Below are 19118 nucleotides of genomic sequence, written 5' to 3' on the forward strand. Positions count from 1 at the left end.
TCTTTCTTTCTTTCTTTCTTTCTTTCTTTCTTTCTTTCTTTCTTTCTTTCTTTCTCTCTCTCTCTCTCTCTCCCCCTCTCTCTTTCTTTCTTTCTCTCTCTCTTTCTTTCTTTCTGTTTAAAGAGAGATTTTTGCTATAGGGTGCATGTGCTCACCAGAGAGACAGAGAGAGAGAGATAGAAAGTGAGAAATCATCCCCTAGGGGGTATGGTCACACCACAATCTCTTCTCCATTTTCCTCTTGGGATTTTGGGCATGCACGCACATGTGCCTGAGTCACAGGTAGCTTTTCTGCTTCCTTCACAGTAGTTGAAACCAAAAGAAGGACTTAGTAGACATTTTCCAAAAAGCTGTGGCACCACCAAGCTGGGTCAATGGGCTGAGAATGTCTTCACTTCAAAAAAGAACCTGGAAAGGATGAGCGGCCAGGCACTGGGAGGGCATAGGTAGGGGCTCGATTTCATTTTGTACCTGTCTGCAGGAAAGCATGCTTTATTCTATGTGCTGTGTTACTTTCTATTTTTAGAGATTTTTGCTGTAGGGCATGTGCACTTGCCAGAGAGACAGAAAGACAGAAAGCGAGAAATCACCCCCCACCACCACCACCCCGAGGCGATGGCCTAGTTGCAATCTCTTCTCCTCCATTCTCCTCTCGGGATTTTGGGCATGCATGCACACATGCCTGGCATGAGTTTTAAGTCGCTGGGTTCGGGACTCCAACTGTGGTGGACTGGGAATCTAGGGACGTAACCATTACAGCATCTGCTGATCCCCTGCGTTGCTTTCGAAACAGAAACAAATGCTTAGATTAGCTACTGTTCTGGCCACCCCCCCCTTAGGGTGTGTGCACTTACCAGAGAGAGACAGAGAGGGAAAGTGAGAAATCCTCCCTGTCCATGGGGATGGCCATGCTGTAGTATCCTCCGTTCTCCTCTCTGGATTCTGGGCAGCATGCACATGTGCCTAGTGTGATTTTCAAGCCACCAGGTCTGGGACTCAAACTGCATTTGGCCAGCACCTTAACTACTACACCATCTGCTGGTCCTTGCTCTGGCTTTTTAATTTTTTTCTTTTAACGTTAAAGGTAATTTCTTTTTTTTTTTTTTTTGTTTTTTTTTAGAAGTTTTTGCTATAGGGAGGGTGGGCTCACTACACAGAGAGGGAGCGTGTGCTCACTAGACAGAGAGAGAGAGACAGAGAGACAGAAAGCAAGAAATCACCCCCCAGGGGGGATGGCCACGCCACAATCCCTTCTCCTCCGTTCTCCTCTCGGGATCTTGGGCATGCATGCACACGCGCCCGGTGTGAGTTTAAGCCACCGGGTCCAGGATGCAAACCGTGGTCGACTACATGGGAGTCCAGCGACATAGCCATTACGCTAACTGCTGGTCCCCGTTAAAGGTAATTTCAAACATTTCACAAAGAAAAGACATTTGCATCTACCTGCAACACTAGCCTGTCAGTGTTTCCAGTGGCTAATCTGAACAGAGTTTAAAAGTCAGGTAAGTAAGAAGGAAAGAAAAACCCTACTTACATTCTACTCGCTTCTCTAGCACTGCCAAGTGATTCGCAACTTCGGCTTTCAGTTCATTGATTTTAAACGCTCTAAGAATGAAAAAAAAAAAGACAAAATATCACTCATAAAATTTTCAAAGCTAACATTGGTTCAGCAAATGTATATTTAAACTCTGCCATGGGTGGGGCCCTACAGGTGGGCTGGTGAGGAGGTAGGTACAAAGATGCCAGGAGTTGCCTTTAAGGAACTCACAATATAAGGAGGAGGAGAGAAGACCACACACACACCACCAAATTATCACAAGGTCTACTTTCCAAGACAGGGTCAACTGCTATACCACTTCCGGGCCGGGAAGCCAAGCTCTGGTCTTCTGCTGACAAAGCTGGGATGGCTGAGAGATCACCCCTGCCCCAAGAGGCACTGACAACTTCAGGGCACCGGGGTGCTCTCCAGGGGCCCCAATCCAACTATTTAAACAGTTCATGAACTTTTAGAAAAATACGATACTATCCACCTTCCCTTTTCCCCATTTTAATTTCCCTGGGGACTAAGGTGCCACAGAGACATGATTTGAGAAACTGAAAATATTCTCTTTGGGATTGGTGTGGTGAGGCAAGCTGAAAAGGAAGCCATAGACTCTCAGTGAGGAAGCTTATCCTTAAACAGTGCCAATTCTTGTAGATGGTCCTGAGAGTCCCAGAAGAGGCCATTGGCCACACGAGGTTGCATTCTAAAAGTGACCACCCGACATGGTCTTTGGAATAAAGGAAGTATTTCTGAATCTCATCCAGGCCAGCTGAGTTACAGAAGAGGCAGGGATCTATTAGAGCCTGATGGCCAGGGCCACCCACAGAGCCAGGGGCCCACCTTTGCCATGAAGATACAAAGCACCGGGAACCAGCAGTTAGCGTAATGGCTATGTCGCTGGACTCCCACATAGTCGACCGCGGTTTGCGTCCTGGACCCGGTGGCTTAAAACTCATGCCGGGCGCGTGTGCGTGCGTGCCCAAGATCCCGAGAGGAGAATGGAGGAGAAGGGATTGTGGCGTGACCATCCCCCCTGGGGGGTGATTTCTCGCTTTCTGTCTCTCTGTCTCTCTCTGTCTGGCGAGCGCATGCGCCCTATAGCGAAAACCTCTCCAAAAAAAAAGATACAAAGCACCCATCATCCATAGCATGCATTTAAAGGTGGTACCTTGAGAACTGGTCTGCAACCTGGGCCAGCACGCTCTGGATTAATTCTTCTCTCTCTGCAAACCAAAGAAGAAAGACAGATGGAACAGTGACAGGGCGAGACACGGGTCCCAGTGCACGTGTTGTGGTAGGCAGTGCCGATGCTGTGGCTGAGGAGCTGCCTGAGTAACCGTGAGGATGCTCTAGCCTTTCTGTCCATGACCCAGGGCCTCTCTGAGCTCTGAGTGCTCCTTTCCTACGTGCCTTCAAATGCTCCAGACCCACAATGGTCTCACCATGGTCTCTGAGCCGAATGGTCAGGGCTTTTGGTCCTCCAGCTGTAAGCACTGGCTATACAAGACAGCCAGGACCGTGTATCTAAATTCAGGAAGTTTTCCCTCTGTGCTTGGGGCCATTTTATGGTGGCAATTACTGTGGCAAAGTAAGTTCAAGGCATATGTCAAGTGCAAAACACAGTGTTCTCATGGCAGGCCTGCAGACAGGAAGCAGACCTGGGGTGAGCAAGTTTGTCTCTCTGTTGCCTGGCCTGTAAAACTGGGCTGGGTGGCTGAATTTACAACGTTCAGACCCTGGGCTGAAGGTGACCTGCCTGCTTTCCTGTTTCCTGCCCAGGCTCAATGCCAGATACTGCATGGGAAGGTATGGGTGCTCACAGCACTGTTCTTCTCAGCAACTCTATGCTCTTGGGACGGGAGAGATCACTTCTTGGTTCCAGTTAGTCATCAGCTCATGCTATAAAGCACCAAGAACCTCCTCCACAAGGCTAACTGCTGAAATCATGTGATTGTGCTCACTTCAAGCTTAACTCTCCAGTATAAACAAAACAAAACCAAGCCAAATCTAACAAAAGAATGTCAATAATTTGATTTAGCAATTGGGCCCCCAAACTGAAAATGTTCATATGCTCTGACCCAGTGTTCCATTTCTAGGAAAAAATCATGCACGTAACACAAAAGATGCTTGTCACAATGTTAACATAGTGGAAACTCTACCAACTAATATGTCCATTGAGCAGAGATTTATTAAACAAAAACGGATATATCCATTGTGGAATTACAGTGGATTTCTAGAAATGTCCTAGAAAACATTTATGTCAATAGTTAAAGTAAAAAAAAAAAAAAAAAAAAAAAGATGAATTACTTGATCGTTTTTCTGTTATGTTTTTAAAGTTGTGAGATGTTTTAAATATATAAACTTGCCATCTAGCTTTTAGAAATGTTAACATTTTGCCTTTATTTTCGTAAGAAATAAAATACTGCAGACTTTTTTTTTAAAAAAGAAACCAACCAGGTTTGGGGACCAGCAGTTGGAGTAATGGCTATGTCATTGGACTCCCACATAGTCAACCACGGTTCGAGTCCCGGACCTGGTAGCTTAAAACTCACGCTGGGCACGTGTGTGTGCGTGCCCAAGATCCAGAAAGAACGGAGGAGAAGGGATTGCGGCGTGGCTTTCCCCCCTGGGGGGTGATTTCTCGCTTTCTGTCTCTCTGGTGAGCGCACGCGCCCTATAGCAAAAACCTCTCCAAAAAAAAAAAAAAGAAAGAGAAGAAACCAACCAGGTTTTAAAACAGTAATATAGGGACCAGCAGTTAGCGTAATGGCTATGTCGCTGGACTCCCATGTAGTTGACTGTGGTTCGCGTCTCGGACCCGGTGGCTTAAACCTCATGCTCGGCGCATGTGCGTGCGTGCCCAAGATCCCGAGAGGAGACCAGAGGAGAAGGGATTGCGGTGTGGCCATCCCCCCTGGGGGGTGATTTCTCGCTTTTTGTTTCTCTGTCTCTGTCTGTCTGGTGAGCGCATGCGCCCTATAGCAAAAAAAACCTCTCAAAAAAAAAAAAACCCAGTAATATAGAGTTATATCATTTCTGAAAACATACTGTGTGGGAGGGGAATACTAGAAAATAATAATAGTAGTTATCCCTGTTTATAAGCTTATATATAGATTTTATTTTTGCATTTTTGCCTCTCTGTATCTTATGCATTTTTAAAATAATGAATACATATTAATTTAATAAAAAGAAAAAATATTAAAAACTAATCAATTTGGGGCTGACAGATGGTGTGGTCACTTTCCCTTTCTGTCTGTCTCTCTGTGTAAATAAATAAATAAATAAATAAATAAATAAATAAAATAATTATTAAAAAAATTAATCTATTTAAATTAACTTAAGACATCACTGCTTCACCTGCCAGATAAGAGGGTGGACCAGATGGCTCAAGATTCCCTGTGGTTTTAAGTGTTCTATGGTTTGATGAAAAGAAGAGAAATGACATTTTGCTAAATATCTTGAAGTTGTAAGAATAAAAATGCCAGCCAGGAATCATTTGTAGAACCACAGGTTGAGCTGCTGACTGGCCCATAGCCTTAATCATCGGAAAGGCCCAAATCCACCAGGAAAGAAAATGGCCTCCGCCAGTAAGGGCCATCGCCACGGTTCATAGTCAAACCTGATGAACCCAGCAGGGTTTCAGGTCAATTATCATGAAACCTTCAAAGAAGGTTAAACATAACCTTTAAGAGTTAATGATCTCAAAGTCTTGAGATAAATTTAGAAGTCCATCAAACAATCAACATTTATACTCCTCCGCCTAACAACAGAAGCACACGCATTCTTTTCACATGCCTGCGAAGCATATACTGAGAGAGACTGCATCCTGGGCCATAAAGAAAACCTCAACGAATGCAAGGTCTGAAATCATACAGGGTATGTTCTCTGACCACAAGTGATTCAATCTAGAAAGCAGTAACAGAGAGGTAGTAGGACACACTTGGAAATGAAGAAATGTTCTTCTATATAATTCACAGGTAAAAGAGAAAGTCTTTTTTTTTTAGAGGTTTTTGCTATAGGGCGCGTGCGATCTCCAGAAAGATAGAGAGAAACAGAGAGACAGAAAACAGGAAATCACCCCCTGGGGGGATGGCCACACCACAATCCCTTCTCCTCCATTCTCCTCTTGGGATCTTGGGCATGCATGCACATGCGCCTGGTGTGAGTTTAAGCCACCAGGTCCAGGACTCAAACTGCGGTTGACTACATGGGAGTTCAACAGCATAGCCATTATGCTAACTGCTGGTCCCCACAGAGAAAGTCTTAAGGAAAATAAAAGGAGACATTGAACTCAATGAAAATGAGAAAATAAACATGCAACACTTCAAAATTTAGTTGTAGAATACCACTAAAGCAACACCAAGAGGAAAATTTATAGCACTGAATGCTTGCCTTAGAGGAGAGGGAAAATATCAACTCAATAATCTGAGATCCCGCTTTAAGAACCTAGGAAAAAAAAAGGAACAAAATAAACTTGCAATGATAGCACAAGGACGAAAGAAAATAATAAAAATAAGAATAGAGATCAATGAAATAGAAAATAGAAAAATAGTGCAGACTATCAAGGAAACAATAATCTGATTACTTAAAAAATTTCAAGAGATTGACAAACTGCTAGTAAGAGTGACAAAGAAACAAAGAGAGAAGACACAGATTATCTGCATCAAGAATGAGAAGGGCCATCACTACAGACATCACAGGGATAATAATGGAGCACTACCAACAACTCTACACACACAATAGACATCTTAAACAAAATGGACTAATTTCTAAAAGAGTATGAATGACCATAACTCATGTGAGATAGGTAATTTTATCAGCCTATAACTAACAAAGAAACTGAATTTATCATTTAAAAACTCACAAAAAGCAAATTTCCAGGCCCAGGTGGTTTCATCAAAGAAGTCTACCAAGTGTTTAATAAATTAACATAATTCTAAACAATCTCTTCCAGAAAGTATCGGGTCATTGGGAAAGTCATGGCACATTTTTGTTTTTAGAGGTTTTCGCTGTAGGACGCGTGCACTCGTCAGACAGACAGAGAGAGACAGGGAGATAGAAAGCGAGAAATCAACCCCCAGGGGGGATGGCCATGCCGCATTCCCTTCTCCTTCATTCTGCTCTCGGGATCTAGGGCACGCACGCACATGCACCCGGTGTGAGTTTAAGCCACCGGGTCTAGGACTCAAACCGCGGTCGACTATGTGAGAGTCCAGCAACATAGCCATTACGCTAACTGCTGGTCCCAGTCATGACACATTTTTTTAAAAAAGAATTATTTTATTTTATTTATTCATTTATTTATTTTAATTTGACCAGAGAGGGACAGAGTGAGAGAGAGAGGGCAAGTGAGAAAGCAAGCCTCCAGGTCTGGGACTCAAACCGTGGTTGGCCATGTGGGAATCCAGCAAGAAAGGGAAATAAAAATGTGAAAAATGACTGTCCCTATTGCCAATGACATGATTATCTACATAGAAAATTTCAAAATTCTACCAAAAATGTTTCCTAGAACTAATAAGAGAGTTTAGCAAGGACATAGGATAGAAAGTAAACACACAGAAGAATTCAGCTATTGGGTTGTGGGAAAAGTCATGGTGCATCTTTGTAGAGAAAAACATAAAAAAAAAGCCATGACCTTTCTGACAACCCAATATATTTATATATACTAGTAATAGCTATTGCTATTCCATTTTAAGTGACAAAATTAAATTAAAATAAAAAATACAATATCAAAAATTATCACTAAAAAAACCCCTGTACATGGGTATCTACAAATAAAACATTTGTAGAACTCACATGCTGAAAACTACGAAACACTGGTTAAAGAAATCAAAGACATAAATCAACGACATAACCTACCATGTTATGGGTTATAAGACTCACCATAGGAAAGATGCCAAGTCTTCCCAAATTGGTGTACAGGTTTAATGAGATGTCCATCTTTTTTTTTTTTTTGGTAGAAATAGATTCTCCTAGCATTTATATGGAAAGGCAAAGGAACGAGAGAAGCTAAAATAAGTTTCAAAAGATGATAAAATGGGAGGGCTTGGGGCCAGCAGATGGCACACTGGTTATGTTGCCGGACTTTCAAGTAGTTGACCGTGGCCTGAGTCCTGTACCTGCTGGCTTAAAACTCACACCTGGTGCATGTGCATATTCCAAAATCCCAAGAGGAGAATAGAGGAGAAGGGATGAAGGTGTGGCCATCCCGCTTGGGAGTGATTTCTCGCTTTCTGTCTCTCTGTCTCTGGTGAGCATACAGGCCTTATAGCAAAAATCTCTTTCTAAAAAAAGTGAGAAATCGGTCTATCTGACTTCAAGACTTGTTGTAAAGCTACAGCAATCTAAGCTATGAGGTATCATCAGAAGGATAAATATTTAGAGAAATGGAGCAGAATGGAAGACCAGAACATCAACCCACACACATCTGCCCAACGCATCTTTGACCAACGTGAAATGCAGCAGAGGGGGAGGAAAGACGGTCTTTTTCATGGTGCTGGGACACCTAGACAGCCACTGGCAAAAACAAGTTTTAACCTAAACTCGACAGTTTATATAAAAACGAATACAAAACAGATCATGGACATAAAATATACAACTACATGGGCTGGGCCTGTTGCCTAGTGGTCAGGAGAGCTGGATCCCACATGGCCAACAGCCTGGTTCTAATCCCATCCCTAGTGGCTTGAAAAACACACTGGGCACATGTGCATGCCCCAAATCCTGATGGGACGGAAAAATGGAAGAGAAAGGATTAAAGCATGACCACACTCCATTGTGTGTGGGGGGGATTCTTTCTTTCTCTCTGTCTCTCTTTCTCTCTGGCAAGTGCATGTGTTCTCTGGCAAATTAATAAAGAAAGAAAGAAAGAGAGAGAGAAAGAAGGAGAGAGAGAGAGAGAGGGAGAGAGAGAGAGAGAGAAAGGAAGGAAGAAAACACTATAAAACATTTAGAAAAAAACATGTAAGGTTCAGGATCTTGAGTGGGTCCCTTAGATTTGACATCAAACACAAAATATAGAAGGGAAAAGTGATAAACTAGATTTCATCAAAATTAAAAGTGTTCACTCTGAGAAAGATCCTGTTAAGAAGATGAAAAGTCAAACTACATCCTGGGAGAACACATTTGCAAATCACATAGCCAACGAGACCTGAATATAGGATCTATAACGAACTGAGCGTCAGTAGCCATTAGGAAATGCAAGTTAAAATCACAGTGAGCTATCTATCACACCTATCAAGTGGCCATAGTGACCATATCAAATGTTGGTAAGGGTGCGGGAACCTTGGATTACTCACAGATAGATGGTGATGGGAATGTCTTCCAGCCACTCTGGAAAACTGGCAGTCTTAAAAAATCTAAACATGCAACCACCACGCTACCTAGTAATTGCACTTGCTGGGCAAAGAGATGGGAATTCTTTTTTTCTTTTAGAGAATTATTTTATCTTAACTTTATTTATTTATTTATTTATTTAAATTTGACCAGAGGGGAGAGAGAGAGAGAGAGAAAGAGAAAGTAAGAAAGCAAGCTGCCAGGTTCGGGACTGGAACTGTGGTCAGCTATGTGGGAGTCTGGCACCCTCAACCACTCTCCACCTAAAGGCCCTGAGAGATGGAAATGCATGTGTTCACACGAAAACCTGTACATGAATTCATGATGGCCCAAACTGGGAACGACCCAGATGTCCCTCAGAGGGAAATGGACAGACCAGCTGGCCCGCCCAAATATACTACAGATACTACACAGCAATGGGCTAGGGAGTGCTACAGACAACGGCTCAGGTGGCTCTCAGGGGATTATGCTGAGTGAGAGAAGGCCACCCCCAAAGTGACCTACTATATGACCGCATAAACGGAACATTCTCAAATGGCCACAATTACAGATGAGTGGTTGGCTGGGGTCAAGGGATGGGGAAGGGTGTGGCCACGAAGACAGCACGAGGCATCCTTGTGGGAATGGAATGTCCTGCGTCTGGACTGTGTCAGTATTCTGCTGGTGTCATCCAATAGGGCTTTGCAGTATATTACCATTGGGGGAACTGGTAAAGAAAGCTTGAGCCTTCTCTCTGTTCTCACGACTGCATGTGGATCTACAATTGTTCTGGAAATCTGAGGTTGATCGGTAGAATTGAATTAAAAAACTAGAGACGGTCTTTGAAGTTCAAGGTGGGATCCGTCACACAATACAATATTTTAATGCCTAAATTTAATTTCCAGCACAAATTATAACAGTGCTTTGTGCCACTTTGTCCCCTCCCTCCTCTCTTCCCGGCTCAGAGCCAGGATGGACGTTTGTATTCTGGTCCATGTTTGAGCCACACTTGAGCCCCCTCCCCCCTTCAGTAGTTCTCAGAAAGTGCAGATGCAAAGCTGAGCTTCTAGTGAGAACACCTCTGGAGCCGGTGCCCAGGCCTCTGCACCGGCACCGCAGATGTAACTAGCACAGCAGGCTCACAGAACGTCGCTTTAGGGAAAGGCAATTCTGCATTCCTGGGTATGGGGAAAGGAGAGGACATGCCTGTGTGCCCAAAGGCCAACCACACCCAGCCATACCAGAGCCCTGACCAGGAAAACAGCACATTCATCCTCTCTGCTCTGGAACCTTAGAACCCCTGCAGAGGCCACTGCTTCCTCCAGTGGGTTTCAGCTGTGATTAAATGCGTGTGACCGTCTCAGGACAGCCCCTGGCCCACGGAGGCGAGCACCGCCTTGCATTTCAAGAGCTCTTTGTTTAGTTCCAGGGCAATCCTGGAGCTTGGCAGAGAGCGGTCCAGTGTTTAGAACACAGCCAAGTCGGTTCAACTTGGGGCCACGGACTTGCGGCAGTGGGGCCCCAGGGCCTACCCATGTGCACAGAATCAAGGGGACTGGAACTCACCAAACTTCGGTGATACTCAGGAAGGCCTACGAGTGCTGAGGCTTTAAGGTCTGGGTCTGGACTCAGGCTGTAAGGGGAGGTAGGGTGGCTGCTGCTCTGCCTTTGGTGTTTCCGAGCTGCTCTTGTGAGTGACCAGGGCAATGTGTGCTTGCCAAGGCGATGTCCAGGCATCGTCACCTGACTCTGCTTCGGGCTGCAGCAGATCGTGCACGGAACCTGCTTCTGCCTCTCCCACTTCTTCCGGGAATTGTTTACTTGTTTCAAACAAAGCCTGAATGGTGTAAACCCATGGATCAACAGGACAGCCCAACCCCTAATTCCTATAAAGACTAATTTCACAGGCTACACTGATTAGATTGGCCAGACAGATGATTTCCATATCTCCTTTTATCTTATGCTGAAAAGAACGATAACAGCAGCAGCATTTCTTCCGTCCTTCACCCACCTGCGTGGACATGCACCTTTCTCCTCTGGGCAATGAGTACAACACTGCCCTACTAACCTGCTGGCCCCCAAACTGGGCATGGAGGGACAGTCAGAGAAGGCACGGGCATTGGCATCTCAAGCCTCAGACCCTGCAGTAGTGGGATGGAAGATACCACAGGGCATGTCGGTGCTGCCTTGAGCTCAGGCAGGATGCAGCCACCTCTCTCACAGGTCCGTGCTATTGCAACAGCACCACCGGCTTTATATTTACACGCTGTTTAGAGGATGCAATAGTCATGCCACCTGCTTAGTCTCAACCCGAAGCAACCCAGAGAGACTGGGCATCCTCCAAGGAATTCATACTTAGCAGATCCTTCCTAAAGTCTTTCTTACAAAACAAAACAAAACAAAGCAAAACAAAACCCAAACAATAAACCCAAACCCTGACTATTAGTTCAGAAACGGGTACTTTTAAAAAAAATTATTTCTTCTTTCATTAGGGAAAATAATCCTCATGACTGGGCTCCAGAGAGACAAGCACCCCAGTGGCCCTGACAACTGGGGGAGGAGTCGCGTTTATTTTGACTCTTGTCTAGCCCCAAGCCCTGAGCACCAGGGCTCTGCCAGGGATGGGTCTGGGGAGGGCGAGGGGACGGGGGTCACCATCCCTCTTCCTGGGAAGCACAGGGGCCGAACTCACCTCCGTTCCACTTTTGCTCTATCCCGGCCCCTGACGCTGCTGAGAACCTCCCAGCTAGCTGAGGACCGGCTAACTCAGGGAACAGCCACTGGCAATTCACTGTTTATAGAGGTCATAAAGTAGGTGTCCAGAACCAGTACGATTCCTTTATAGCCCAGGAGCACAATAAACTTATATGATCAACAGTGACCTTGCCTTGCCTCTTAAAGGCACAGGAGCCCTGTCCTGATGAGAAAATGCTTAAGTCTATCAGCAGCCAAAGGAATACTGCAAATAATTTTGTTTTAGCCGTTCAGAGATAACAAAGAAAGCGATGTGTACCGAAGGACCCTGATGACCAAATGTGAGATTTTGAAGAACGTCTTGCGATTGGTGTGGCTGAGCTACTTCCATCATCTTTTGGAAAGGGAATTTTATGTTCTGCATAGTTTACACTTGACTTCAGATATTTGGGTATCATCTCTCCCTGCACCCTCCTCTCTTCCTCAGGATTAGTTCACAAATTAGAAAAATGCCTAGAAGTGGGTAGTGTCTGGCCCAGCGAGCACATTTTCCTTTGCTGTTGTCCAGATCACAGCACGTCTTTCCTGGGATCCTACTGCATTCTGGGTGCTGTGCTAAGTGGTCTGCATATGTTAATGCATTTAACCTCCCTCCTGACCAGTGCATGACATCAAAAGAAGGTCATCATGACATAGTCAAACCTGCCCTGGCCTCCCCAGGCACATCCTCATGTAGGTTGCAAAGATGAGGCAGGGCTGCCCCAAACCATAAAGTCACCCATCCTTCCTCCACGACCTCTCCCCTACAGCATGATGAACTTCCAGGGATGAAGGCGATGGGTGTGACCTCCTCTGAGGATGCTTTAATGGGACTGGCATTTGGGAGCTGGCAGCAAGTGGACTTGTTCATTATCTGAGGGTGTCACTGTGACCTAATACTTTGGGAAAGTTCAATTGTGGGGAAGCCAGAGAGATCAACTCTTGTCCACTGTGTCTGGAGCTTTGACTCTGTGTCAGATGATCCCACAAGACTAGTTTCAGGGAGAATTTTGTCAGAATAAACTGATGAAGTAAATTATTAGGTCATTGGGAAAGTCATGATATATTTTTCTATGCAAAAATGCATCATAACTTTCCTGATGACCCAATAATTGATTATGGTACATACATAGGATGCTTGCAAAGATCTTGTTGAGACATCTTTTGTGCAAGCCAGTGGTTTTACTACATCCGTGGACGTAATTGTAGAGGCTGTAGTAAGAGAAACAAAAATTAGCCAACTGATCGTGTGTAATAATGAAAGACTGGAAGCTACACAAGTATCCATCCATAGGTGCCTAGTTGAAGAAACAATGGTAAATAAAGAGGAAATCATAGGTAGGCACATCAGAGTCAATAGTCAAATGGCTAAAACCCAACGAGAAAACAAGAGTACTTTCTACTGCTACTCATGAGTGGGAGTCTTCGATGTTCTGCTATGGAGTGACCATTGACTCTGATGTTCTAGAACTTAGGCAGAAAGCTGCTGGTCTATGTCAATAAGGTGTCAGAGAGAATGAAAATAAAATGAAAATAATAGGCTCTTAATAAAATAATAGATCCTAATTCTATATAAATGTGCCTACTTCTTGGTTGATCCATGAATTACATGTGCATGTGGGCCTAAGAAGATGAAAGAGCTTAGCAGAGATTTTAGCTGCTGCCCACAGCAGAGGAGACACAGTTTGGAGTTTGAGTCCAGTTAAGGTAGAGGGGTTTGATAGCTGTCTCAGGCTTCCTGCAAAGATCTGAAGGGCCACATCTAGATACTTACCCTAACAAAACATAAAACTAGGCCTTTCCAAGTTCAAGGTGGTTGGCCAGTTAACTTAACTGACTGCCAGTACAAAAATCAATACTCTTCAGAGTAAGATAACAAAGTTTAGAGTATTCTTCATGTGTTAGTCATAATGTTAGTATACAGTTTAAAAAAAAAGACATGCAACGAAACAGGAAAGCTTGACCTATAGCCAAGAGAAAATAATTCAGCAGAAATCCTAGATAACTCAGATGTTGAAACAAGCAGACCAAGATTTTTACACAGCAATCATAGGTATGGCCAAGGACCTAGACATAAAGATATTAGACACATGGAAAATCTCCAGAGATAAATCTATAAAAGTAATGAAATTGGGACCAGCACATGGTGTAGTGCTTAGGGCGCTGGACTCCCACATGGTTGACTGTGGCTTGAGTCTCGGATCCGGCAGCTTGAAACCCATGCTGGGCACATGTGCATGTGTGCCCAAAATCCTGAGAGGAGACTGGAGGAGAAGGAATTGTGGAGTGTTGCTAGAAGGAATTGTGGGGTGACCATCCCGCTGGGAGGTGATTTCTTGCTTTCTGTCTCTCTCTATCTCTTTGGTGAGTGCACACACCCTACAGCAAAAAAGTCTCTCTCTAAAATAAAAGAATCAAATAAAACTTTTAGACTTAAAAAATATAATATCTGAAGTAAAAAAAAGACAATGGATTTGCTTACAGCAGTTTGTAATCAGCAAAAAGATCAGGAAAATCGAGGCCAAATCTATAGGGATTATGAAATCTAAAGAGCGGAGAGAAGAAAGATTTTAAAAACAAAGAGGAACAGAGCCACAGTTACCTGAGGCATCATAGCAAACTTTCTTTAATATATGTAATCAGGGTCTAGAAGAAATGGTGGAAATAAAAAAAAAACGGTACACAAATCATTTAAAAAAGCAATGACTGAAAGTTTTACAAATGTAGTGAAAACATTAATTTATAGACCATGGAAGCTCAAAAAACACCAAGAAGGATAAATAAAGAGGAAATCATAGGTAGGCACATCAGAGTCAATAGTCAAATGGCTAAAACCCAACGAGAAAACAAACAAATAAACAACCAACCATGAGAACATCTAGAGAAAACAAGATTCCATACAGGAAATAATAACAAAATAAAAACTGATTTCTTGTCTAAAACAATGGAAGCCAGAAAAAAAAAATGAAATGAATCAACATCTCTAAATATTTTAAAGAAAACAATGACAAAAGATTGTGAATGCCTAATTCTACAACTGAGAAAGTATCCTTCTAAATGAAGGCAAAATAAAGACATGTTTCAATAAGCAAAAGCTGAGAATGAGTCAGTAGCAGATCTGTACTGCAAGAAATATGGCAAGATACACAGGAAAAAAAAATAAAGCAACAGAGATAGCAAATATTGAGCCTAGCAGGTGGCATGGTGGTTAACGTGCTGGGCTCCACATGGCTGACCACAGTTTGAGTCCCAGACCTGGTGGTTTGAAAATCACACTGAGTGTGTGTGTGTGCATGCTCAAAAGTCCTAGAGGAGGATGAAGGAGAAGGGAATGCAGCATGAACATTCCCCCTGGAGGGCGATTTCTCACTTTCTCTCTCTCTGGCAAGAGCACGCACTTGATGGCAAAAACCAAGGGAAAAAAAGAAAACAGAAATAGGAAATATGTAAGCAGTAATAAAAAAAACAAAAACAAAAAACAAACTTTAAGGTTGTTTCCCTCCATAATTTCTTCAAATGACATTGCTGTATAAAGCAAAAATTATAATATTGTATTATGGGGTTTAAAACATATATAGCTATGGCAACAATAAACGTTGTGGGGGAGCAAGTAAGTAGAATTATACTGCTGAAAAGCCTATATTTTCTAAGTGAGATAGTACAATATTAGCTCTAAATAGACTGCAAAAAGCTAAGGATAATTGAAAAATGGGCAAAAGATCTGACAGCCACTTCAAACGAAGATGACATAGGGATGGCAAATAAGCATATGAAATGATGCTCAACATCATCCAACAGGGAGAATCACAAATTAAAATGAGCTACTGCAACCCACCTATTAGAATGGTGAAATCCCAAAACACAGAAACACTGAATGATGGTGAGAATGTGAAGCAACAGGATCACTCAGTCATTGCTTGTGGGAATGCAAAATGTCACTTTGAAAGACCATCTGGCAGGCCAGCAGGTGGCATGGAGATTAAGGCACTAGATCCCACACAGCAGAATGTGTGGTTTGAGTCCTGCACTCGGCAGCTTGAAATTTACACGGGGCACGTGTGTGTGCGTGTCCAAAATCTCAAGAGGAGAAAGGAGGAGAAGGGACTGCGATGTGGCCTTCACCCATGAGGTTGGACTTCTCCATTTTTCTCTCTCTGGTGAGTCCATACATCCTATAGCATACTTAAAAGAAAGAACATTTGGCAGTTTCTTATAAAACTAAACATACTCTTACTAAAAGATTCATCGATTGTGCTCCTTGGAATTTAATGAAATAAGTTGAAAATTACATGTACACAAAAATATCCATAAAAATATCTATAACAGCTTTAATCAATTGCCAAAACTTTGGAGCAACCAAGATGCCCTTCAGTAGGAAAATGGATAAACAGACCATGACACGTCCAGATAATGCAATATTATTCATACTAAAAACAATGAGCAGTGAAGCCACGGAAAGGGATGGAAGAATCTTAAATGTATACTATTAAGTGAAAAAAAAAAAAGTGGCAGGCCAGCAGGTGGCATGGAGATTAAGGCACTAGATCCCACACAGCAGAATGTGTGGTTTGAGTCCTGCACTCGGCAGCTTGAAAATTACACGGGGCATGTGTGTGTGCGTGTCCAAAATCTCAAGAGGAGAAAGGAGGAGAAGGGACTGCGATGTGGCCTTCACCCATGAGGTTGGACTTCTCCATTTTTCTCTCTCTGGTGAGTCCATACATCCTATAGCATACTTAAAAGAAAGAACATTTGGCAGTTTCTTATAAAACTAAACATACTCTTACTAAAAGATTCATCGATTGTGCTCCTTGGAATTTAATGAAATAAGTTGAAAATTACATGTACACAAAAATATCCATAAAAATATCTATAACAGCTTTAATCAATTGCCAAAACTTTGGAGCAACCAAGATGCCCTTCAGTAGGAAAATGGATAAACAGACCATGACACGTCCAGATAATGCAATATTATTCATACTAAAAACAATGAGCAGTGAAGCATATAGAAATAATGGAAGAATCTTAAATGTATACTATTAAGTGAAAAAAAAAAAAGCCAATCTGAAAAGGTCACATTCTGTATGATCTCAATTATGTGACATTCTGGACAAGGCAAAAGTATGAAGACAGTAAAAAGATCCGTGGTTGCCGGAGGTGAAGGAGGGGGAACGGGATGAGCAGATGGAGCACAGAGGATTTTCAAGGCAGTAAAATTATTCGTATAATCCTGTAATGATGGGTACATGATATTATGCATTTGTACTAACCCAGAGAATGTACATCAAGAGCGGACCCTACTGTGAACTATGGACTTTGGCAGGCAATGATGTGTCAGTGTTGGCTCATTGATGATAGCCAACGTGCAGCTCCGATGTAGGAAGCTGGTGGGGGGGGGAGGCCGAACATTGTGAGGGGAGGGGTATGTGGGAACTCTCTGTCCTAACACAGTTATGTTGTGAATCTATAAAATAAAGTCCATTGATTAAAAAAAAAGTTAAGGATGCATATTGTAATACTTTGGACAACCAACTAAAAACAGCATTGGCAGGGATAGCTAAGGAGCCAACAGAAGGCATGAAGAGAATACAAAGATCTATTTAATTCAAATAAAGGTAGAAAAGAAAGAGTAGAGGAAAAAAAACCCAAGAGCAATAACAAATAAACAACAACATGGTAGATCTACTCCCAACCATATCAATACATACATTAAATGTAAATAAACACAGGAAGAAAAAAATACCAAAATAACATAAAATCTAACAGAAAATAAAGTAGATCTCCCAACATGTTTTAGGCTACCACAACCCCAGTATTAAAACATGACAAACACATTACAAGGGAAAAAAATTACAAATCAATATCCTACTGGAACATAGACATCAAAATCGCATTTTTTGTTTTAGCTTTTTTTTTTTTTTTTTTGCTATAGGGCACGTGCCCTCACCAGAGAGACAGAGAGACTGGAAGCGAGAATTCACCCACTTCCCCTAGGAGGATGGACATGATGCAATCCATTCTCCTTCATCCTCCTCCCAGGATTTTGAGCATACACACACAAGTGCCTGGCATGAGTTTCAGGCTACTGGATTGGGGACTCAAATCAGTTGACCATGTGGGAGTCCAGCACCTTAATCACTATGCCACTTGCTGGTCCTGACACCAAAATCTTTAACATATTATTAGGAAACCAAATCTAGCAACACATAAAAAGAGAACACATCAATATTTCAGGGTACAGGGCCTGTATGTCCTTTGTTAAATTTATTTCTATGTTCTAAGGGATATTTCCCAAGAACACAAATGGGTTTACATTAGAGAAGCAAGGTTATTTTGACATTTGAAAATCAATCAGTAAACGTCACCATTTTAACAGAATAAAGGAGAAAACACACATGATTATTCCAGTAGATGCAGAAAGAACATGTAACAAAATCTAATACTTATTTATGATAAAAACTAGAAATAAAATTATACTTCCTCAACCAATTTCAATAGATGTTGGGAGAACATTTGATAAAATCTAACCAATAATTCTGCCAAAGAACATTTGGCAAAAAGCTCTTATCAAACTAGGAGTAGAAAGTGACTTCCAATCTGATAAAGGGCATCTCATCAAAAAAAATCTGTAGCTAGCATCATACTTAAAGGTAAAAGACTGACTGCATTTCCCCTAGACTGGGGGAATAAGCAAAGGATATCTGTTCTCCGTTTTATTTCATTGTATTGGAGTTTCATTTAGTGCAAAAAGAAAAGAAAAAAAAAAGTTTAAAAGACTGAAATGCAGGAATGAAAACTGCTGGGCTGGCCCCACAGCTTGGTGGTTTACGGCAGCTGGATTCCACATGGCTGACCAGGGCTCGAATCCTGGCCCTGGCAGCTTGAAAAAAAAACGCTGGGTGTGTGTGCCCAAAATCCTGTTAGGATGGGGAAATAGGGAAAAGGGATTGCAGCATGACTTGCCCTATTGGCGCTTCTCACTGGCAATTAAACAAAAGGAATGAAATTCGTCTTTACTCCCAGAAAATAGAATTGCCTCTATGAAAAATCCTAGAAATATACAAAATAACTCTTAAAACAAACAAATTAAACAATGCCACAAGATTCTATATCACTATACAAAAATCCATTATCTTTATATAAACTAGAAGTAAACAATTGGAAAATAAGTAAAATCTTGTTAACAATAAATGCAGAAAACTGAAAATACTTAGGAAAAAATTTAATGAAAGGACCTGTGCAGGACCTCCATCTTGAAAGTCATAAAACTCTGTTGCTAAAAATTAAATAAGACTGAAATAAGTGGAGGAATATCTCATGTTCATGGGTTGTTAGACTCAATATAGTTAAGATGTCATTGTCCTTAAATTGATCTATATATATTGAATGCAATAGTAATCAAATCCACAGAATAGTTTTTTGTTGGTGTTGTTTTGAAATTAACAAGTTGATTCTAAAATTTCTATGTATAAAAAAGGAACCAGAGGCTGCGGCGGCTGGGGCTCTGCTTCGCGTTCCGCTGCCGCCC

At 42.3% G+C, this 19118-nt stretch overlaps 1 protein-coding gene across 8 annotated transcripts in view; it reads right to left on the reverse strand.

Moving 5' to 3' along the window:
* PDE9A (phosphodiesterase 9A) overlaps positions 1-19118 on the reverse strand; it is a 108394-nt gene that overhangs the window by 37133 nt on the left and 52143 nt on the right. For all 8 annotated transcript variants that reach the window (XR_003550671.1, XR_003550669.1, XR_003550670.1 and 5 more), the window contains exons 5-6: positions 2712-2766; positions 1535-1605 (exon numbers count right to left, since the gene is read on the reverse strand). Coding sequence is in view for 5 of the 8 variants with exons in the window: in XM_014590861.2 (XP_014446347.1) it covers positions 1535-1605; positions 2712-2766 (126 nt within the window). In the remaining 3 variants the exon portion in view is untranslated. The remainder of the gene's footprint in view (positions 1-1534; positions 1606-2711; positions 2767-19118) is intronic.

The sequence above is a fragment of the Tupaia chinensis genome, unplaced genomic scaffold, assembly GCF_000334495.1.
Source record: "Tupaia chinensis unplaced genomic scaffold, TupChi_1.0 Scaffold000492_1, whole genome shotgun sequence".
Classification (NCBI taxonomy): domain Eukaryota; kingdom Metazoa; phylum Chordata; class Mammalia; order Scandentia; family Tupaiidae; genus Tupaia; species Tupaia belangeri.